Source organism: Mustela putorius, unplaced genomic scaffold (assembly GCF_011764305.1).
Source record: "Mustela putorius furo isolate JIRA1106 unplaced genomic scaffold, ASM1176430v1.1 tig00000095_pilon_pilon_pilon, whole genome shotgun sequence".
Taxonomy (NCBI): domain Eukaryota; kingdom Metazoa; phylum Chordata; class Mammalia; order Carnivora; family Mustelidae; genus Mustela; species Mustela putorius.
The window spans coordinates 41,186,222-41,208,925 of NW_025421280.1; the positions used below are offsets into that span (position 1 = coordinate 41,186,222).

The 22,704-nt window shown below is 66.0% G+C and overlaps 2 protein-coding genes across 2 annotated transcripts; both read right to left on the reverse strand.

Moving 5' to 3' along the window:
* Positions 1-1,433: 1,433 nt before the first annotated feature.
* On the reverse strand, positions 1,434-14,387 carry CDC34 (cell division cycle 34, ubiqiutin conjugating enzyme). Its single transcript, XM_004778138.3, has 7 exons — positions 14,087-14,387; positions 10,207-10,414; positions 9,008-9,701; positions 6,395-6,481; positions 6,181-6,278; positions 5,292-5,426; positions 1,434-2,005 (listed from the first exon to the last, which is right to left on the reverse strand). Exons 1-7 carry the CDS (start codon positions 14,385-14,387, stop codon positions 1,792-1,794), a joined length of 1,737 nt encoding a protein of 578 aa, XP_004778195.2. The 3' UTR covers positions 1,434-1,791.
* Positions 14,388-15,623: 1,236 nt separating this feature from the next.
* TPGS1 (tubulin polyglutamylase complex subunit 1) lies at positions 15,624-22,297 on the reverse strand. Its single transcript, XM_045088249.1, has 2 exons — positions 21,920-22,297; positions 15,624-16,401 (listed from the first exon to the last, which is right to left on the reverse strand). Exons 1-2 carry the CDS (start codon positions 22,255-22,257, stop codon positions 15,864-15,866), a joined length of 876 nt encoding a protein of 291 aa, XP_044944184.1. The 5' UTR covers positions 22,258-22,297; the 3' UTR covers positions 15,624-15,863.
* Between the last annotated feature and the right edge of the window lie 407 nt (positions 22,298-22,704).

Sequence of the window (22,704 nt, forward strand, 5' to 3'; positions counted from 1 at the left end):
TTTCTCTTAAGTTTCTACGTAACCGGGCTCCCGGTCTCTGTCTCGCAGCTTGCACCGCTCAGATCTGACACTGATGCCACGAGTTCACAACAGGCTACAGCATTTGAACTGAGGCCTCAGGTACCACGGCCAGATCTGGGGGTGCAAAAGCTTCCGTGGCAGCTGAGTGGGGGAGGATCCGAGAGGTGGGTACGGGTCCCCTCCTCTCGGGTCCGGCAGGGCTCTCCCTCACCTGCGTCCAAGTCTGTGCGGAAGCGATGCGTGTGGCCTCCGCGTGGGTGGACGTGGCCTTGCTTGTGGCCCCTCTCCCTGGAGCCCGAGCCGCTGTGAGGAAGCCCAAGGGCCAGGGGAGGCCGCTGAGGACGCCTGCGGGTCCCCCAGACAGGGCGGGGCGGGGCAGGCCTCCCCAGTGCCCATCCCCTTCCTGACCGGCTCCTAGCGCGGGGTGCCAGCCACACAGGGAGGGGTTCACGGTAAGCCCGACCCCAGCCCAGGGGTCCTCCTCCCGGCAGGAGGAAGTCAAGAGCAGGTGTGGGTCTCCCGGCCTCCAAGCCACTGGATGCTGAGAGGGCTGCACACCTGGCCCCCACTCAGCAGTCTGGACCCCAGGCGGCCCGAGGCCCGAATTAGGAGCTGGGGAGGGGCACAGGTGTAGCTGTCACAGGCCGCGTCAGCTGAGAACACCAGCGGCAAGTCCTATCCACAGGGGCCCTTGCCGGGCCGGCAGTGCCAGCTCTCTGGGCTTCAGAGAAGCCAGAAACTAAAACAAGGGGTGAACCCTTCCAGGTCAGGAACCACCAGACCACAGGGGCTCACAGAGAGTAGCACCCACAGCCCGAGGGCACACTAGCGGGGCAGGGGAGAAGCCCTGGTGAGCGGCTGCGGTGCAGGTCTGACTGGCCCCGCCCCGGACAGCCCGGCTCCTTCTGCCCAGCGCCCTCCTGCGTGGGGTCAGCCAGGCCCAGCCATGGTGCTGTCAGGCTGGGCACGTGCCCGTCTGACCCCATGGGGGACCTCATCCCGACTAGGCCATCTGATCCCGAATCTGGGCCACTCTGGACGTGTCAGTCACGCGGAATGAAGCCAAGGTCCTGGGTGACGGTGGCACGACGCAGGTCCCGTCGGGGCTGCCGGGGGCCCAACGGCTGGCAGGGAGGCGGCTTACTGCCCCAAGGCCCCAGGGGCCGGGTGCGGGCTGGCAGCACGTGCTCTGCACCAGGCTGCCAGGGTGTCCGCGGACATGTGGCCACCTCCCGCCCAGACCCCCCATCCCCATGGTGCCCCCAGCGTGTGTGTCCGGGTGCTTGTAGGCCCTACCCCCGCGCCTGGCACGGACGGTCACAGGCACGTGGGCCTGTCAGGATCCAGGGGCCTGGCGACAGACCGGCCGTTCTCTGCAGTCCTTCGTGGAGACCAAGGAGAGGGTGGTTCTCTAGCTTCTCATAAAGTCGTTTTATTCAGATTCCAAACAAACCAGAGCAGAGGAGTTACCACAGGTGAACCCGTCCACGCACAAGCTGGGAGCCCACGGCTCTGGCCCCGGCCAGCAGGAGCTGCGGACCGGTGGGGGCTCCAGGTTCCTCAGGCCCCCGCCGCCCAGGCTGTCCCAAACCTGGCAGGCGGCCCTCTCCTGGGAAGCAGAGGACCCAGGACACACGTGGGAGCTGGGCGACCCCCGAGAGCAGACCACCCAAGGGGCCAGGCAGCACCCCTCCCGCGAGGCAGTCTCGGCGCCACACAGCCCGGGCCTGCTGAGGTAAAATCTGTAAGTTTATTCTCGGGGTCGTGGTGTCAGGACTCCTCGTTGCCGGAGTCGTCTTCGTCGTCCCCGAAGCAGCTGTCGGCCTCGGCCTCGGGCTCCCCGTCCTCGTAGTAGTCGTCATAGAAGAGGTCCGAGCCCTCATCGGGCGCCGGGGCCTTGGTCTTCACACAGTACTCGGCCAGCGTGGTGGGCACCTTCACGCCGTCCCGCTCCGCGTCCACCTTGGTGCCCAGGACCTGCTTCCTGGGGAGAGACGGTCCTGTGGGCTACGGCTCTGTGCCCGTCGGGGTCCCTCAACAGGAGCCCAGCCCTCAGGAGCTCGGAGGCCGCAGAGGAGGGCCAGACAGGGCGGGGCCCACGGCACGCAGGACCCTGGCCGCCAGAGACGAGCGGTCCCGCGGGACGGTCGGCACCCACGGGAGGCGCGCGGCCGCGCCGGCCGGGACAGCAGAGGTGCGCCGGCCGGGACGGAGGGTCAGGCCTGCAGCCGACCTTCCAGCACGCATTCAGCGCCTGGGCCACCCTGGCGCCCACCACACACGGAGGGACGCAGGGACAGGCAGATGGAGGTGTGGGGGCAGACGGGGAAGGCCAGCGCGAGGAGGAAATCGGGGCTCGCGCTCAGCCCGGCGCACTGGCTTTCCCGGGGAGCTGCTCCCGAGGTGGGGGACTCCCACCTAGAGCCCGACGAGCAGGCACCAACCACCCCCGAACGGACGCTCTGCAGGGCCAAGGATGGCACACCCTGTCAACGACCCGCTGGCAGAGCGCGTGGGGACACGGCTGGGTGGGGGCGGGGCGGGGCAGCGGCTCACGTCCCAGCCGCCCTCACGTGGGCATGTGTGAGCGGCCTGCAGGGACCCGAGGGCTGAAGACAGTCTGCTCGTAATTCTGGCGCCGCGTGGGCGGTGCCTGGAAAAAGAACTGGGGCGAGGCAGCGCGCAGGACCCTCAGGAGTCCCGCCACACAGGGAGGGTCCCCCCGGTCAGGAGCCCGACAGGCACTCCCGGCAGCCGCCGCCAGCCCAGCTGCTGCTCCTCCGCAGAGCCCCAGAGCTGGGACCGCCTGGCCTCGGGGGAGAGCTTTCCTGGGACAATGGGGAGACAAGGAACTGGGGGAAGGGGCCGCTCTGTGGGCACGGGGTCCCCGTAGGGCCAGGTGTATGCGTGTGCGTGTGCATGCTGCTAGGGGAAAAAGCACCCGGATCCCACGAGCAACCCTGCACCCATCGTTCAGACGCTGCTCACAGAAACCACCACAGACCCAGCAAAAACAGGCCAGAGCCACCGAAGGAGAACGTGGTTTCACTCTGAGAAAAGAGAAGCACAACGAGCAGAAAGCGGAGCAGACACGAGGCTCCCGGTGACGCTCTCCCCCGTCCAGGTGCCCCTGGCGCACAGGGACCCGGGGGTCTGCGGAGGACAGGGAGACGGACTAGCGGGGGTGGGGGCGGGGGACGATGGCACATGCACAGCCGTGTGCACGCGTGTGCGTGCGGGAGGCCGGCCCACGGGCCTCCGAGATCAGGCAGAGCAGCAGCGGCGGGAGGCTGGGGGGGCTGGTCTTGGGGCAGTGGTGCATGCGGGTGTCTGCAAGGCCCCACATAAATGCTAACTGTTCGGTGACCTGCTCAGATCACGAGGCTTCCTTTTTGTTTCTCTGTCACGAAGGCGTCCCCTCCTCACCCACGTGAGCTCCTGGAGCTTTATCCACACAGAACTGTGCCACTTTCAAGGGCACAGCGGTGATTCCGACACACGGATGTCCCGTGGCACCGCCCCGCAGCCCCGGGGGTCCCGCAGTGCCTCCGAGGTCCTGCTTCCATGACAGCCAGGCGTGCCCCCGACCCAGGGACGACCCTGCGCATACATGCCAGGACTGCGGCCCGAACGTTCCTGTGGGTGCTGCTGGGGACGCCACCCCCACTCCTCGACCCGGGTCATGACGCAGCTTGGTGCAGACCTTACTCCTCTTTCTAGGTAAGAAGTGCACGAGCTTTTGGAAAAACCCAACAAAGGGTTAAGTCCGTCCCCCACTAGTCCGTAAAGCGCATTACACAGTAACAATGGACAACGGACACAGAGCGGCTGCCGGGCCAGAGAAAAGGAGGTCAAGCAGCTCCAGTGCCCGAGCCGAGCCCCAGACCACGTCCCGCCCGTTCCCGCCCGCTCCCGCCCGCTCCGGGGCGCATTCCTTCTGCCGACGGTTGCTTTGCGGGGACCATCACTTATCACCAGAAGAGACCAGCACGAGGGCTGGAGGCTTAGTCCTGCCCGATCCCTGCACACCACGCTGCTTCTAAAACCAGGAAAAACGGGTGTTTTCCAAAAAATGAAAGTGATTTTCTAAACACGCTAATACATGATCTTTTTCTGCCTTTACAGAATAACTCAAAGTTTCAAAGGTACAAACGTGAGCGACGTTCACCGCAGGGAATCATGAGAACGTACAACGTGATGTGGGAAAAGCACGCCCCCCCCCAAAAGAAAAAGCACGAAAAGCGAAGTTGAGGCAAGAGTCAGTCTGGGAAGGAGCAGCAAACCAGCCCCATCTGGAGGACACCTGGCAGGGGGCAAGCAGGGGGCTGGGCTGCCCAGGACGGACGGGAGTGGTCCGACCCGGTTGGAGCTTGGGCCATTAGGCCCGACCGTATGTGCTCCTGGGACCCAGACTCCGCAGCACACGGCTCAGGCGCCGTCAGCTACACACGCGGACCACGTGCTCGCAGGACTCGAGCCTCCCCCGTGACAGAGAGAGAACATCCGTTTTCATAAAGAGCAGGGGGAGGGGGGGGGCACAATGAACAGAGGGAAAGAGAAAGAGCCAGTGTGCTGGCCTGAGCCTGGCGGCCCCCCGCCCCCCACTGCGCGACGGGGTCTCCCTCCTGGACCACTGTCTCCGGGCAGACCCCGGCAGCCGGCCTCAACTGATGATGTCCGTGTACCCCCCAACCCCGCGACGGGGCTCACCTGATGATATCCGTGTACCCCCCAACCCCGCGACGGGGCTCACCTGATGATATCCGTGTATCCCCACCCCCCGCGACGGGGCTCACCTGATGATGTCCGTGTATCCCCACCCCCCGCGACGGGGCTCACCTGATGATGTCCGTGTACCCCCACCCCCCCGCGACGGGGCTCACCTGATGATGTCCGTGTACCCCCACCCCCCGCGACGGGGCTCACCTGATGATGTCCGTGTACCCCCCACCCCCCGCGACGGGGGCTCACCTGATGATGTCCGTGTACCCCCCACCCCGCGACGGGGCTCACCTAATGATGTCCGTGTACCCCCCCACCCCGCGACAGGGCTCACCTGATGATGTCCGTGTACCCCCACCCCCCGCGACGGGGCTCACCTGATGATGTCCGTGTACCCCCCACCCCCCGCGACGGGGCTTACCTGATGATGTCCGTGTACCCCCCACCCCGCGACGGGGCTCACCTAATGATGTCCGTGTACCCCCCACCCCGCGACAGGGCTCACCTGATGATGTCCGTGTACCCCCACCCCCCGCGACGGGGCTCACCTGATGATGTCCGTGTACTCCCGGTCCTTGCCTTTGCTCTCTTTCCACTTCCTGTACATCACGGAGGCGTCGACGTTGGCCGGTGAGAAGGTGTTAGGTTCGTTGAGGAGCGAGATGACACTCAGCAGGATGGTCCTGGGGGTGCGTGTGTGTGTTGGGGGGGGTGGCGTCCGCCGGGGCGGCGTGCTCTCTGGCCACACCACCCCAGGAGCCAGGCCTAGCGCCATGGTATTCGTGGACACACCCAGGGGCCAGCCCCCACCCGGGGGACCCCTCAACTCCCAACCCTGTGGGTGATGTCGCTGCCTCTGGTTTCTGTCTCAGGCCCCTTGGAGAGTAAGGGCGCACTCCTAGCCCCTGCCCCACGCTAGCCCAGCCTGGGGAAAGGACACGTGTGGGCAGCCAGGACCACCTTCATTCCACATGTCCCCGTTCTCAAGGCATCCTGCAGGCAAGTGGGTCCCTCCGTGCCACCAGCTTTCATTATGGCTTGGGCTGAACTAAAGACATGCAGGGCAGGAGGCAGGGTGAGGGGCTTGGCCCTGAAACAGAGGTGACCGGCCTCTGTGGGGGGACCGTGGGAGAGAAAACATGGCCCTGAGGTTCCCAGTGGCTGTTCCCAAGGGTGGATGGGGCACGGAGCACCAGGAAACGAGGGGAGAGGGTCTTTGGGGCCCCCAGGACCCCGGCGGGAGGACAGTTTGGATGGACAACGCAGGAATCCAGGGAGTCACGGCCCTGAGAGCAAGAGACACATGTCCGCCCACATCTGTGTCCCTAGGCCTGGCCAGCTTCGAGCAAGTCCCACAGGAGCCGAGGCGGGAGAGCTGCTGGGGGACAGGGTTCCTGTCCTGCGCAGCCCCTCCAACAGGGCCTGGTCCAGCCTCACCTGACATTCTGGGTGGGGTTCCACCGCTCTGAGGGCAACTCCCCGCTCTGGGGGTCATCGACCGGGGGGTGGAGGATGGAGATGCACACGTCCCCTGTCTGTGTGGGGACGGTAGAGGGGGTCAGTGCCCACACCACAGCCCTCTCCCGTCAGGCAGTGCAGCCCCCTCCCCAGTATGGACACGCTGGGGGCGGGGTGGGCCTGGCGGACTCACCTCGTAGATGTTGGGGTGCCACATCTTGGTCAGGAACCGGAAGGCCGGTGGGGAGTACGGATAGTCGATGGGGAACTTGAGGCGTGCCTGGGGAGGGGCAGAGAGCAGGAGGCTCAGCCAGTGCAGGCTGCCGTCTGGGGACTGAGCCCACGGACACGCAGACGAGGACATCAGCCAGGACAGACACCCCCACCAGAGGGCGGCCTGGACCCTGCCTGCCACACACTAGAAGGCCTCCTCGGGGTCACCTGGGCTGACCCAGGCCCCCGCCCCATGGCCGAGGAGCAACCCTAGGGGCCATTCTCTCAGCGCAGCCCTGTGGAGGGACCAGGAGCCAGGCCCCGGGGAGCATGGCGGGTTCAGGTCAGCACACAGGTTGGTGGGGCCCTGGGGGCTCCGCACCCCCAGCATGACGGTGGACTCCCAGGGTCAGCTTCCAGGCCGTGGGGAAAATGAAAACAGATGCGTGCTCACGGCACCGTGACTCCCAGCACCCCTGCGGTCTGGGCCTTGTAGGAGTCGGTGCCGGACGGACGGCGCCGGACAGACCGTTCTCCTGTGAGCGTCCGTTGCGGGAGGCCAGGAAAGCAGACAGGAAGGTCATGGAGGCAGACTGGGGAGGGCCTCCTGCCCAGGTCTCAGCAGGTAAAAAAGCTTCATTTCTTGTGTAAGCCCCGGTCCTGGACACCACGATGCCTGGCCCGGGATCCTGGCGGTGCTCCAGGCGCTCAGCTGAGCCTGTGTGCCAGGAGCCAGCTGGGCACCTGTGCTACGACTGCCCCAGGCCCGTCTCTGGGAAGTCACTCTTCAGGGCAGGGGGCACTGGGGGCATTTAGGGGAAGCCCTTCTGTTCTGGAGTGACCATGCTGAACCCCAGGGAGGGAGGGAACTCACTGGTGACTACAGGGCAAACCTAGACCTTGGAACCTGCCCTACAGATTTCTAGGGGAGGGCCCTGAGAACGGGTGCGCCCCCCGCCCCCCGGGCACCGTTACAAGCGTCCCCAGGGAGGACTTCGCCCAGAGAAGGCAAGTACCATGCCCAAAGACACACAGCGAGTTCACTGGAGCAGGGCCCTGAACTGCTTCCCTCTGGCACCCCCTTCTGTCCACCACACAGAGGTGAGCCCGAGGCCCACTGTGGCTCTCAAGGCCAGGCTGACGAGGAAGACGCGGGGGAACCTGGCTGGGAAGTGACGGTGGCCCTTGGGTACTTCCCAGCCCGGCATTTCCTCGCCTCCTCTCCCCACCCAGTCCCACCCAGAGAAGAGGACACAGTGGATGGCACCCCCTGCCCCCCGGCACCGCCAGGCCACGCCGGCTTCATGGAGGACAGGACGTGCGGCCGATGAGTCTGGAACCCGGCGTCCCGTCTTCTCAGACACAGGGGATGAGGCCCCTCCGCCAGTGCCAGCCTGGAGGATCTACCACAATCCCCGGCCACCAGGTAGTGGGCCAAGTCAGAACCCCCCACCCCCTCCTTCCAGATCCGCCACCTCAGTCGCGTCCGGCCTGCCTGGTCTCAGGGTGCGAGTCCACCCTCCCGCGGTGTGTGAGCGGAGACCCGTCCTTACAGCCCCACGCAGAGCAGAGAGGCTGAGAAAGGACCTCGTCAAACTGCTGGGGGGTCCACCCCAGACCCAGCGCGTCAGAGCGGGCCGGTGCCTGACGTGGAACCCAGCCCTGTCCTGGGAGCACCACCCGCGGGGCTGGGCAGCCTCTCGGCAGGCAGGGGTGGGGGCCGTTCCAGGCTGAGGGCTCACTCCCCAGCTCTCATGCACGGAGACCCCTGGCCCTGTGCCTCTGGCTCCAAAAGCAAAGCCCTGCAACCCGAGAGTCCTTCCAAGGCCGCGCCTGGGCTCCGGTGGTGAGGTCGAGAGGGCTGCCGGAGTCCTGGCCCGAGTCCTTTGTCACACTCGGAAACCCAGCCAGGCCCAGGGAGGGCACCCCCGCCCTGCTCCCAGCAACGACAAAGGAGAACTGCTCTGGAGAGTGGGATCTGGGCCCCCAGCGGCCACCTGCTCCGCGGTGGAACCCAGAAAAGCAGGCCGGGGAGAGAGAGGGGCCCAAGGTCCACCAGGGCGCAGGCTGCGGTGTGGCTCCCGGGGACAAAGTGGGCGGTGGCCGTGACAAGTGCACCCAGGGCCTGCTCGAGAGGACAGGTTACATAAAGCTCGGGAGGGAGCCAAGGGGGCCGGCCCCGCTGCCACCGGGAAGGGTGGCCGCTTTCCAAGCAGGCCCCAGCTGGCCAGGTCCCGAGGGCGCCTTTGTCGGCGCCCGGCAAGGGGCGGCGCGGCCCGCCCCCCCGCTGGCCTCCCTCCCGCTCTCCCCCAGCCCCGTGGACCCCGACAGTAAGGCTCGCCGGGCCTGGGGAAGCTCTTGCCTCCGGGCAGGGAGCGGGGAGGGCAGCTGGGGGCCTTCCCGGGTCTGCCACGGGCTGAGGCCAGCAAAGGGCCCCACACCCGAACCGGCCGGCGGCGTTCCCGGGGCTCCCCTCGGGGCTCCCGGAGCCCGGCTGGGAAGCGGGGGCTGCAGCGGCTTCCCGGGGCCGCGCGGACAGCGAGGGGCCCGCCCGAGGGGAGGAGCCCGACGGGACCCGGGGCCGCGAGCTCACCTTGAAGTAGCCGCCCTCGTAGTAGGTGTTGGGGGGCCCGAAGATGGCCACCTCCCAGTTGTACAGGTCGCCCTCGTCCACTAGGGTCACCCGGAAGCCCTCCACCGGCTCCTCCTGCAGCCCCTTGAGCTCGAGCAGCAGCGCCTTCTGCGAGCTGGGCACCAGCGGCCGGGCCATGGCGGCGGCGGCGGCGGGGCCCGGGGTCGCGGGCGCGCTGGGCCGCGGGGCCGCGGCGGGGGCGCGGGACGGGCCGGGCCGCGCGCCGGCCGGGAGGGCGCCGGGGCCGGGGCCGCCGCCGCCGCCTTCTTCCTCTACGCCGCCGCCGCCGCCGCCGCCGCCACTCGGGACCCCTGTGCGCTCCACTCGCCCCGGCGCCGCCGCCGCCGCCCGCCCGGCGCTCGCCTCGGCCTGGCCCGCGCGCCCCGCCCCGCGCTGCGCCTGCGCGCACTGCCGGTCCCCCGACCGCGCTTGCGCGCCGCGGCGGGGCCCGGACTGAGCCTGCGCGCCCGCCCGCGGGGCACACCGGGAAGTGGAGTCCCCGTGCCCCGGCCCGCGGAGCGCGCAGGCGCGACCGCCAGGAGGGACGTGCTGGGGGGGCCGAGCGCGCAGGCGCCTTGGCGCTGCCGACCCCCGGGAGGCCGCCGCTGCCGACCCCCGGGAGGCCGCCCCCCGCTCCGACGAGCACCCGGGATGCCTGTGCGCGGGGAGGCGGGCAGGGCTGGGCTGCGTCGTCCCGGCACGGGCCGCAAGGCTTTTGGGTTGTTTTTTTTTTTATGACGTCCCCGCGCGGCCCGGGGGCGGGTCGGGGCGGGCCGGGGCGGGCCGGGGCGGGGTCCTCTGGGCGGGGCGGGGCGGAGGCGGGCGGGCTCCTTCCTCGGGTGGTTCTGGGCGAGCGGGGAGGGAGGCCCCGCCGGCCGTGGCGGAGCGGGCGGGCGGAGTGGGAGCCCGGGCCCCGACGGGCGGCGCCTCAGTGTCCCGCCCGGGAGCGGAGGGTGGGGCCGAGCGTGGGGCGCGGTGCGGAGGCCCCGCGAGCTGCGTGCGCCCCGAGGCCGAGGCGCGGAGAAACCGGGCGGACGACTGGACTCGCGAGCGGCGGCACCGGCTCCCCGGAGAGGCTGGGCAGAGGAGTGGACCCCGCTGTCGGCGCCCGCCTCGGCCGAGCCCCCAGACCGAGTCCGCCCCGCGGACGAGCCCCGGGCCTGGCTGTGCCCTCATCTCCCCGGCGCTCCCTTCGTCCCGACGGCGCCTGGGCTCGGCCCGGGCTGGTCCTGGACACACGCGCCCCCGCCGCGGCACTCGGCGTGAGAGTTGAGCCCGGCGCCCCGGCCTCCGGCCTCCACATCCTCGGGGTGACGGCGCCCCGGGCGGTGGGCGTGACGCTACGGTGCGCGCGGGGGCCGCCCACAGCTGCGGGGGTTGTGCCCGGACCCCGGACCCCTGGCCCCTGGCGCCTGGCCGTGGCCCATGTGAGGACAGGCAGGTGAACCTACCTGAGGCAAAGAAAGCAAAATTCCAACGCGGGGACAGGGACGGAGATCTCTGAGGAGGATCTCAGGGCCGGGGCCTTGACTGGCTCACCTCTGCCCTGCACCCTGGGGGACCTGGAGCAGGCCCCTTGTGGGTGGCAAGGTCGGTGTGCTTTGCTAAGGGTTCCAGGTGTTCTCACCGTCATTCTCTGCCTAGAGCACCGACGTCCGCCCTGTGGCAGCTTGTTAGTAAATAGGACTTAGAACTAACCGTGGTTGTCCCAGGCAGGTTTCCCAGGATCTCCCTGTGTCAGCCCCACATCCCCACAAAGCATAGGGTGGGGGGCTGGTTCTGGAAAGGAAAAGGGAGGTGCTCTAGCAGGTGCCCCATGGGGCCTCAGCCCCCAGGAAAGTCTGCTCCTTGGGCTCTGAAATGTTCTGGGGTGCTGGTCATCAGGGGTTTCTGCCTGTCTGTCCTCTGTCCACAGCATCTCGATTTTCTCTTGGGGGCATCCCATTCTTAGTCTGTAAGGTTCAGATTGGACGGCCCTCGGAACCGTGGCTGTAGGGAGGGTCACCCAATCCCCAGAGCACTCCGGGTCCCTTGCTGCCGTGGGTTGGATTAGGAACGGCACGTGGCTCATCTAGTAAGATGGGACTCTGGGACTTTTTCAGAGAACACGGGGCCCCCGTGGCTGAGCTGGGAGGGCCTGGGCCTGGAGAAATGGGACCTTCTCATCACCACAAGCCTTGTGAACCTTCTCATCACCACAAGCCTTGTGAACCTTCTCATCACCACAAGCCTTGTGAACCTTCTCATCACCACAAGCCTTGTGAACCTGCTTGGCACTCAGGAACCCGAGTCCCTGGAGGAGAAAGTGCCATAACCCTGTGTGTGCTCCCGGATCCAGCTGGGCTGGCCTTCCCTGAAAGCCCCCAAAAGGCAGACTGATAAGTTTGTTCTGCTCCTCCTCAGTCGGTCTGACTTGGGCCTTCCCTTACATGTCGCAGAAGAGCCTGCGTCCGATGGAAGTTCTGTGGCCGCCTTAGAGATGGTCCTCAGAGGCTAAGCTGAGTCCCAGCTTCTCTGTTCGAAGAGTTACATGAGCTGACGTCTGAGACGCTTTCCTGTGGCTCCTCAAGAGGTTATGGACGGGCGCCTGCGTGGCTCCGTGGGTGAAGCCGCTGCCTTCGGCTCAGGTCATGGTCTCAGGGTCAGCCCCCTGTCGGGCTCTCAGCTCAGCGGGGAGCCTGCTTCCTCTTCTCTCTGCCTGCCGCTCTGCCTACTTGTGATCTCTGTCAAATAAGTAAATAAAATCTTTAAAAAAAAAAAAAAAGGTTATGGACATTGTGGCTGCCATTCTGCCTGCTGAGAAGGAAGACCTGATCTCAGGAGGCCGGGGTGGGGGGGTGGGGGTGTGTGTGTGCAGGGGTGAAGCAGAAGGGTGCAGCGGGGGGGGGGGAGGAGGGGGGGTGGGGAGGGAATTCGGCCTCAAGGGCGGGGACCTGGAGTCCAGAGACAAAGGCTTCGGGCCCGGTGTGCTCTGTGGGCACCGGAACCGGCTTCAAGGCCAGTTCCGCCTCCTTCTGGCTGCGCCCTTGGGGCTGGGTTCTGGTAGAAAATAATGCCCCCACGGCTGCCTACGTCCTAATCTCAGCCTGTGATTATGTCACTTTCCAGGACAAAAGGGACTTTGCAGATAAGATTAAGAATCTTGAGAAGGTGTGGCCGCATCTGCCTCCACTCAGGTCCTGATTCAGAGTCTGGGGTGGAGCTCCCTGCTCAGCGGGAAGCCTGCTTCTCCCTCCCACTCCCCCTGCTTGTGTTCCCTGCCTTGCTCACTCTCTCTCTGTCAAATAAGTAAAATCTTAAAAGAAAAAAACAAAACTGAGATGGGAAGGGGTGCCCGGCTTGCAATCAGTAGAGCGTGCAAGGCTTTTTATTTATATTTTAAGATGTTATAGTTTCAGAGAGGGGCAGAGGGCGAGGGACTGAGCAGGACCCTGGGATCGTGACCTGAGCCGAAGGCAGATGCTAAACCAACTGAGCCACCCAGGAGCCCTGAGTGTGCGACTCTTGATCTCAGGGTCCTGAGTTCAGGCCCCACGTTGGGTGCAGAGCTAGCATTTAAGAAAAACCAAAACAACAAAAAAAAACTTGGTAAGAGATTATCTTGGGTAATACTGGTGGGCCCCCTACTGAGAGGGTCAGAGTCCCAGAGATGGACCAAGGCTGGTGGTGAGGATGGGGGAGGGGGGCTGTGGGCGGGCGGGCGAGGTGCGGCCTCTGGGAGGCAGGAGCCAGGTCCACCTGGGGCCGGGGTTTTAGGGCCTCTGAGCCCAGAACTGTCAGACGGTCCGTGTGTGGTGGTTTGGTACGACAGCCGCAACAACTGAATCCACTTACGTCTGTGAGCCAGCTTCTGTGCAGAAATCTAGGTGCTGGGGTGCAGCGGTGGCGAAAACCAGCAAAGCCCTCAGCCTGGGGAGCCAGGGAGAGAGTCATAAACAGGCTGGAAATTCAGTAGCAACAGGAGCTGTGAAGACAGTGCGGGTGAGCGTTCGCAGGGGTGGGGGCAGGGGAGCACCTTCTGGAGAGAGGTCCCTCGGGAGGGGTCCCTCAGGAGGTGGCGTTGAGCAGAGACCAGAGTGGAGTGAGGAAGCGTGGCCCACGGGACGGGAGGAACAGTGTGACAGAGAGTGAATCGCACGTACAACAGCCCCGCGGTGGAGACAAGGGGCTGGAGGCCAGGGTGCCTGGGGCCGAGTGGGGGGCCCAGGCCGGAGAAGAAGCTGGAGAGTCCCCCGGGTCTGCCTGCTGCAGTGCTGGCTTCTTTCATCCGACTTGTGGGGACGGAATTCAGATCCAGGTACTCCCAGCTCAGCCACCGTAGAAAAAAGTCCCAGGGCTGAGCACAGGGGTCCTGGAGCACTTGGATGGGGGGGTGGGCTGGGCAGGGGGCCGAAGAGGGCCAGGTGACGGGGCAGGAGGAGGCATCTGGCCAGCCCCGGACCGCCGTGGCCCAGGAGCTTCTATGGATACCACAAGCCCCAGGGGAGCCCCAGTGTCGGGAGGGTGACTGGAGGGTCTGTCCTGGGTACAGCAGGCCTGGGATGTCCTTGGGACCTTTCCAGAGGACAGCCAGCTGGCGGTTTGCTCTTGAGGGCTGGGCAAGGGACCCAAGCTACGGATGTGCGGACCCACGGGGTCCAGGGGTCCAGGCGGTCACTGCTGCCGTGGGCTGGTGAGGTGCTAAGAGGGGGGAGGAGCTGGGGAAGCGCTATGGGCAGGGTCAGTGCACGTGGAGCGCGGGGAGGGGGGCTGCTGGAAGGGGAGGTTCATAGGGTTCCATGGTCCACGCTACTGTGACGTCCAGGGAAGGGGTTCATGTCAGCTTCTGAGGACTCTGTCGGCTGGCAGAGATCCATCCAGGATCATGGCGCACGGGACTTCTGGACCCCAGATCAAGCAGCCAGGAGACCCGGTGAGGCCGTGGGGGCCGTGGTCCTGGCTGGGGCTGGCCTCTGTCTGATCCGGGGGGGCCCTGGAGCCTGAGCTGCACCAAAGACATCTGAGACAAGGGGGCTGGCTCCCGTATGCCCTGGTCCTCACTCATGGGCAACTCCTGCGCCACAAGGATGGGGGGAGCCTCCAGGGCTATGCAGCTCCCCTGCGCAGGGGAGGCGCCCGCCACACGATGCCCACCCTGGCTTCTGATGACTAGGAAGGAGGAGCCACCTCCGGGGGCCACGGAGCTGACTGGAGGTGGCCTTGGCCCCTGAGTCTCCAGGGAGTTGCCTGCCCCCGATCCCTGTGTTGGCTTCTGGGACAGGTGTGCACGTGACACAGGTGGTCTGCCTGTCTGCAGGCCTGACGCTTGCTTCTCGCTGCTGCCCAGCCCCGTGGCAGCCATGGTACAGACAAGTTGGGTGCCCCTCCCTCGTGGGGCCACGGCAGAGCAGAGCAGTGACGGCCCTGATGCGCTGAGCTGGCGCTTTTCGTGAGTCTTCCAGGAGCCTATCTCTGCAGGACAGACGACCCACAGCTTTGCAGCTGGAAACAGTTACTTGTTCAGTCCGTGAGTCTGCAGAGCAGCCCCCGCCCGGGTCCCAATCTTCCTCGCAGGGGCTCCCGGGTGCGTGGGTGAGCCCTGCTGGCCGTAGTATGTGCCACATTTTCTGACCTCGCCGTGGAAATTCAGTAAAGTCGTGAGAGCCACCCAAGTCCAAGGAAAGGGAAAGCAGAGTCCACATCTTGACCCCTTTCCGAGGGGGAGTAGGGGAAGTTCTGCCAGAGCGAGTGGGAACAGGAGTCCTGCTGGGGTTGTTTTTGGAAAACAGCAGCCACGGCTCCCCCCGCTCCCTGATGGCCTGGCCTGTGCGGGGATGGGGGGGGTGGGTACTGGGAAATGGAGAGAGGAGGTCCCTGCCAGCAGCGGTGGAAAGGCTGTAAACTCCCATGGGGCTTCCCTCACTCAGTCCTGGGCCCCACCTGCTGGAGCTGTCGCTGAGCCACGCGAGTGACGTGACCAGCCGGCGATCCTCTGGGCTGGGCGTCTGCCCCTAGCCTCCCTCCTCCTGCTCCGGGCGGGATGCCTTGTGGAAGAAACCATCCCCTTGGGTGGGAGGAGGGATGCCCCGTGGGGGCCGGGACGAAGTTCGTGGGCGCGTGTGGATTCTGGGTGGGCCGACGGCAGGTGGTGGTCGCGTGGCGTGCGGGTTCCCGAGGGGCCCTTTGCTGGGGGGGGTGGACCTTCACCTCTCCGGGCCGTGCTTTCCCCGCCCCACCCACCCTACTCGGGCAGTCCTCAGAGGGCACATAAGACCTCGCAGTGCTCACACCTTGGCCATTTCCACCATCACGGCCACAACGACCTGCCCAGCTGACCTCTTCCGTTGACAGCCAGGGACCCTGAGGCCTAGGCTGCAAGCAATAGGCTGGAGTACTTGTGGAGAGCAGGGCCTCCTGGGCTCCAGGGGTGTGGGTCCTGGGCACCTGGTAGCCCTCTACTTCCGTAAAGCAGAGTCCAGGGGCGCCCTGGCGTTCCCAGGCGGCCGGCCTTGCCCCCAGGCAGCGCTGGACGTGCTGGACGGAGAAGCATTTCAGTAGACACGGGCATGGGTAGGGGGGCACACACACACACTCCAGGTCAGCCTGGAGAACAGACTTTATTACTGTCGAGAGGGGACTTTGTGGGACTGCGGGGAGGGGGTGCCACTTCCTGGGACCCTCGGCCTCCCCTCTGAAGGGGCACGAGTCCAGGCTGGAAGGTGGGGGTGGGGGGACTCCCTTCCGGTCCTGGTCCCAGACGGGGGTTCCGCCCAGGAGCCGGTCCTCGCACAGCCCCCAGCTGTGCAGGTGGAGGAGGGGCAGGTAAGGCGTGCGTGGCTCAGGCCACCGGCTTGACCTTGGCAATGAAGAGGGCAGCAGCCTTCTCCAGGAACTCCTCCCGGGTCATCGGGGAGCCGGGCCGCCGAGCCCCCAGTGCGCGGTCCATGGCCAGTGCCAGGCTGTCGGGGCCCAGGCGTGAGGTAGCCTCCAGGTAGCGGGAGGGTGTGGCGGCCGCGTCGCTGGCCTGCAGGGCCCCCTCCAGGGTGTCCAGCACGGCCTGGCCCACGCGCCGGTCGGCCACAGCCAGGGTGGGGTCCTCCAGCAGCTGGTAGAGGGCGCCGGCCCGCGCCACGAACTCCAGCAGCACGAAGCAGGTGAGCATGCCAGCGCGGAAGACGTCCAGCGGCACGGCCTCGTGGTCCCGGCACTGGATCTTGTGCAGCAGGGGCGCCACCACCTCCTCGGGGGCCTCCCCGTCCCGACAGATGCGTTTGAGCAGCTCACTGTAGGTGCGCCCGTCCAGCCCCGGCTTCTTCTTGCGCCCGCTGGCGCTCAGGCACGCGTAGGCCACGCTGACGTTGTTGTTGAAGGCTGTCCTGTGAGAGGATGCAGCGCTGGCCCAGCTGGGCAGAGCCGAGGACCGCCCACGGCCCCCTGCCCCGCCCGCCAGCCCCAAGTGCCCGTCCCCTCCTGTCTTCCTCCAGCAAACCAGGCCTGGTCCAGCCCCAGGACCTTTGCAAAGGCCGAGTCCTTTGGCTGGTGTGCCCTTCCCCCACGTCTCCCCATGGCTCCTCCAGCTCCTCCGACTCTGCTCAAGTGTCCCCTTTCCAGGGCCCTCACCCCCTCTTTATCTTCAGGGCAGTTACCACCATCTGACTTAACGTAAGACGTCCTCGTGAGGAAGTTTCAAACGTCAGCCCATGAGCCCACGTCAGGGAGTTTCTGTACAGCCCCCAGTGCCCCGACACGGTGTGGCATGCTCCCACAGTCCCACAGCCCGGGAGTCCGCACGCTACGCGCATGGGTCGCATCTAGCCCATGGCCCATCTTGTAGATAAAGTTTTATCGGCACGTGGCCTCATCCAGCCTGCGGTGGCCTTCCTGCTGCAAACGCAGAGCTGAATGGCTGCAACAGGGACCACTCACGAAACCAAAATACAACGTGTCCTTGTCTGTCCGCCTGCCATCAGCTGTGCGGTGGGCACGGCTCTGCCCCGCGTTGCGCCCGAGGCCCCAGGACGCGGCTGTGCTGTGCCGTGAGCCTCAGGAGCAGATGCGGGGAGCACGGGTGTTAGTGTGGGCCGCACGCTGAGCCTGGGGGCTGGTCGGCCCCACGTCTCACTCCCTCACTGGACTGGTGGCCCTTCAGCATTTCTACCGTGACCCCTAGGGAGAGAAGGCTCACTGCGGCCCTGTTCACCTCCCGCGTGACCTGGGAATCCTGCCTCATCTTCCCGTGGGCCGGCAGGCCGGGAGCCCGGTCTGCGCTGGGCTGCCCCGTGGGGGCTGCCGGGTGCGCGGGCTGCCCCGTGAGCTCTGCCCATCAGCAGAGGCAGCCGCCACCCAGAAGTCCGAGAACAGGAGCCTGGGGAGCCTCCCTCCCAGCTGGGGCTGCACCCTCGGCCCGCCTGGCTATAAACTCCTTTCTCTTCTCGTCGTGGGGCCCTCGTGCTGTGCTGGGACTCGGGGTCCCTGAGACCAGTGCCGTGAAGGGTGAAGGACGCCGGACGGCACTCACGCCCCGTGACCTTCGTCACCGCCACCGCATTAGCAGGCTGAGGCCTCGAACGGGGTTGAAGCTCCTCCCCAGGAAGGGTCGGAGGTCTGCTGTGAACAAGCGTGGCGGTCACTAGGGCCTCTGCCCGCTGCCCATCCCTGACTAACAAGCCACCCCCAGCCCGGCAGCCGCAGAGGGCAGCAGATGGCAAGTGTGCCAGGCGGTGTGGGTCCGTCCGGAACTCAGCCGCGGCTCAGGGTCTGCCCGCCTTCTGAAGATGCACACTCCCGGGCCTCGGTCCGAGCCCTGGGCGTGACAGACTAGCCCCAGGACAGGAGACAGAGACCACAGCCTACCACACTGCCCTGCCCGATGGGGGTGCAGGCTGCCCCGGCTGGTGTGGGTGGGGAGGGCCCAGTGGCCTCCTGAAGACCGGCCACCCCTCGAGGGGCGGGCGGGCCACAGGACTTGACTCTGCGGAGAGGTGGGCGTGGGAGCCACACGTGGTCCACATCCAAGGCAAGTTCTGAGCAGTCCGCTGCCCCGGGCCATGCTCAGGCGCACCCCTGTGGCCTCTGGCTCCGGGTGTGGGCAGCAGTCCTTTGTGTCGGGGCCACTGAAGTCCCAGAGCTGTGGCTGCCACGTGGCGCAGCTCGTCCCCATGCAACCACGGTCCATGATTCATCCGACTCTGGGCCGCGATGCCTCCTCTCCAGCAGCCTGGCCGGCCCCCGACGGGGGCGAATTCCCTCCTCCCTAGAGGCTGGGACCCAGACAGCAAGGCCCCGGTGCCATGGTGGTCTTGGTTCCCGTGAACGCCCTCTGGGAGCACAGCTCTGTCCCCAGCTCTCAGCTGGCCCCACCCTTGGGTTCTCATCACTCCAGAGCGAAGGTCCCCATTCCTGCCTCTCAGGGTTCTCAAGGGCCAAGTACCTAGCACAGGGCCTGACACGCGGAGGTGGCCCTGCATCCTCGGTGTTAGCTGCCACCAGGGCAGGCCTCGGCAGGCCGCCCACGACAGTCCCGGCCTCGGGGGGCGGGCAGACGCGCAGAGCGGCAACCACAGCTGCACGAAGTAGGAGCTGGAGGGCAAGACGCTGAGGAAGGGGACTCCTGACCGCTGGCCGGTGCCGCAGTCCCCTGGGGACTCCCACGCTGCTCCTGGCGGCCGCCAGGGCGCACCCGCTCTGTCTGCCGGGTCGTGGTGCTCTGGGACTTGGCTTCCGTTTGTGATGCGGGGATTGGGCTGGCACCGAGGGCTCCGCCATGTCAGCCCGTACCCGGGGCACTAGAGTGTGAGCATTTGCTCACGTAACACCCGTGTGGGTGTGCATAGAACGCTTCCGGGGTGAGGCACGGAAACCATTCCCTTTACACCATGGGCCCTCCATGGGGCCGTCCCCCGGCGGCTCCCAGTGAGGTCTGGGCGCACTTCTGGGGGTCATCCCCGGGTGGGTGGAGGCCAGGGAGGCCGCTCAGCACCCCACGGTGCCCGGGAGGAACCTGGACTCCGTGGTGCCCTTGGAGGGAGGTTCTCCCAGATCCCCGGGGGGCCTGCAGAGGAAGGCACCCAGGCAACGGGAAGGCTCAGGGGCCTCGGGGGATGGGGGCCACACCGTCCAGCTCGCGCTGGCTCTGCCCCCTGGTGGCCACGTGGCCCTCAGCAAGTCTCACAAACATGGTTTTTATGTCCTTGGGGCTTTGAGGCTGGCAGGGGGTGGCCCAGCGGACCCTGGGCCACCACCTCCCAGAGAACACCACTTCTGATCTGCGCACAGAGGAGAAGGGGTTTTGGAGGACTTCTCTCTGCATCTTGGGTACGGATGAGATGCTCAAGATCAGCCCTGAGAGGGCCCAGACACTCCACATCACAGGGGCACCTGCTTCCCACATTGGCCAGGCCTGGCTTCTGCTGTTGGCCCCTTGGGCTAGGTCCAGGGGCTCCCAATGGGGCCCCTGTCGGCTGAGCTGGCCCCTGGCTCTGTCTCTGGAGATAGCAGGAGAGTGCAGGGGCTCGGGCATCACCGCCCCTAGCGCCACCACTCCCAGGTTCACTCCACCCTCCACAGCCCCACAGCTCCAAAGTGCCTCCAGGCGAGGGCTCCAACACCCCTGCAGGGCAGTGAGACCTGTCCCCCCAAGAGGCATGTCTCTCTGGAACCGGTGAGGGTGACCTTATTAGGAAACAAGGTCTTTGCGGGTGTCTTTTGTCCGGGATATGGAGATGAGGTAGCCCTAAATCCAAATGTCCTTAGAAGAGAAAGTAAAAGACAGAGACACAGAGGAGGAGACTGGGGCGATGTGGCCACAGGCCTCGGGACACCTGGAGCCCTGGGAGCTGGGAGAAGCAGGAGGGACCCTCCCCTAATTTCTACATCCAATAGGGGCTTGAACTTCAAACTCTGAGATCAAGAGTTGCTCCACCCACTCCGTCAGCCAGGCGCCCCACATTTTTGTTGCTTTAAGCCACCGAGTTTGTGGACATTTGTTACAGCACATGTAATACAGCTCTCCTGGCCCTAAGCCCAACAGACACTTAACAGCCTGCATCTGTGGGCTGCTGGACACAGGACTGCTGCCAGCCCACAAAGGGCCTCTATGTGAATTAGGAAAAAACTCCACAAAAAAACCTTCATAGAGGGGCACCTGGTTGGCTCAGTCGTTCGGTGTCTGCCTTTGGCTCGGATCGAGACCTGCATGGGCTCCCTGCTTGACAGGAAGCCTGCTTCTCCCTCACCCACTCCCCTGCCTGTGTTCACTCTCTTGCTGTGTCTCTCTGTCAAATAAATAAAATCTAAAAAACAAATAAGCATACAAACAAAAAAACCTTCATAGACATATCTTTGTTTGTGACTGTCTATAGGTGAGCGGCTTGTGCGATGAGTGGCTTGTGCAGTGTTTGGCCTGAACAACTGTACATGGTGGCCCAGCCACTGATGACTTTTCCCCTTTGGACGATGTCCTGCGATGACATTCTCTTCTTGTCCCTCCTTCATGTCTGGTTGGCCTGATCATGCTTTTTTATGGGTTCTCCAAGGCTGGGGCTCCTCAGGATTGGGTCCTGGGCTCTTCTCAGTTCTCCTGAGGCCTTCACAACCCCTCCTGGCTGATGACCGCCTGTCTCACTTGCAGACCCCCCTCTCCATCCTCCAGCTGCAAGGTTCTCCCCGCCGCCTGACCTACGAGTCCCCCAAAACCCTGGAAACTTCCCCCCCAATCAGTGACCTCCCGCCTCAATGGACAGCCCCACGGATGGCCTAGGGCCGTCTCTGCATACTTTCTTCCCACCCTTGCCCCTGCAAACCCAGCAACGTAGGACTTCAGAGCACATGGACACTCTGCTCAGATGCCCGCCCTCCATCCCCTTCCCATACCTGGGATCCCTCCCCAGCTTCCCAGTGCTGTCCTTATGGCCTGTACCTGCGACTCTCTTGGGAGGGCTGCCTAAAGGTAGGCAGGTGCTGGAAGCAGGGGGAGGGCACAACCCCCTGGTGACCAGGCTGGAACATTCGCTTCCAGGGTTCTCCCGGGAGCACTGCCTTATAAATTACCCACACATGAATGCTGCCTCAGGTTCCGCTTCTGGGGACCCCTCCCCAGCAGCCAGTCCCAGGGCACCCACATCCACTCACGACCGCACCTGCTCGGCGTTTGGAAAGCTCAACCCAGATATCTGACGTGGATCGTCTGTTCAATACATATTCCTCCATCACCTTTCGTGGGCTCGCAACGGCTGGGGGGCACGTGGGGGGGGTGCCACCCCCCCCCCCAGCTTCAGCCCGGGGAAGGCGGACGAGCCGGTGAGTCCCACAGCGCAGCGGCACGGCCTCCAGGCCAGGGCACCTGCCCGCCTAGTCCCTGCAGCCCCTTTCCTGGGCGTGAGGCTGGCCTCCTTCTGGACAGCCCGCTGCCCGCTGGGGGCTGCCTCCGGGGGTACGGGCCTCGGGTGACGGAGCTGCTCTCAGTGTGCTCGGCCCAGCCCTGTAACACCCGCTTTCCGGCTTAATGGATGGGCAGCGACGCCAGCAACCAGGCATTTAGGAGATCCTCGGCCCGGAGGACTAGCTCTGCGGCTCTGGGTCCTCTCTGGGCCCCGTGAATTCCCAACAGTGAGGCGGGCTGGAGGGGCCCCGGCTCCTGCAGAGAGGCCCCCCAAAGCCGGAGCGCCCGCGGTCGGGGTCCAGCCGGCGCCAGGGGGACTACCGGGCCCAGTACGTCCGCAGGCAGCACGCGGGGCTCGCGTCCGCCCCGGCCCGGCCCGCCCCCGGCCCGCCCCCGGCCCGCCCCCGGCCCGCCCCCGGCCCGGCCCGGCCCCGCCCCGGCCCGGCCCGCCCCCGCCCCCGGCCCGCCCCGGCCCGCCCCGGCCCGCCCCGGCCCGCCCCGCCCCGCCCCCGCACCTCTGGGAATGGTGAGCCAGGCGAAGGTGCCACAGCGCGCGGCCCAGGCGCTGCTGCTGCAGCAGGAGCTGGCCCGGGGGCTCCCCGGCGCCGCCGTCCGCGGGCGAGCGCAGGCCCATGTTCTCGAAGTAGTGCGCCAGGAAGGCGATGGGCTCCTCGGGCCGCGCCTCCAGCACCTTCAGCAGGGCCGCGCGCAGCATCTCCGTCACGCCGACCTGCCGCAGGAAGTCCTCCTCACTCTCGGCCGTTGCTGCTGTGCGGGACGCGGCCGGCCGGCCGCTGTCGGTGAAACCGGCCACCGCAGCCACTGCCGGCCGCCGCTTCTCCACCGCCGCCATCTTCGGTGAGGGCCGCGGGACCGGAAGCGCCGCCGGACTCCACAGTGCGCGGGCGCCTCGGGGCGGCCATCTTGGCTAAGGGCGGAAGGCGCCGGGATCCCACCGGAAGACTCTGGCCAATGAGTGGAACAGGCGACTTACCACCCCGCCCTAGGTTCTAATGGGCATCATTTCTCCGGGTTCCGCTTTGCGTGCGCCGGTTAGCTCTCCAGGCTCAAGCGCGGAACCTGAGTTTTGCCAGACTCCAAGATGGCTCTTCAGGATCGGGCATGGTGTTTGGCCTGAAGCCGGGTTGCCCGCCATCTTGATAGCGGGCGAGTCCCTCATTAGCATGGTCCCCTAGCAACCAGTCTCCTTGGAGATCCGGGAAGCCCCGCGGAGCGCGCGCGGGGACTGTTCCGAGGCCGCGACGGAGCGCCGAGCCCGCTCCGCTTTCCGGTGTTCCTC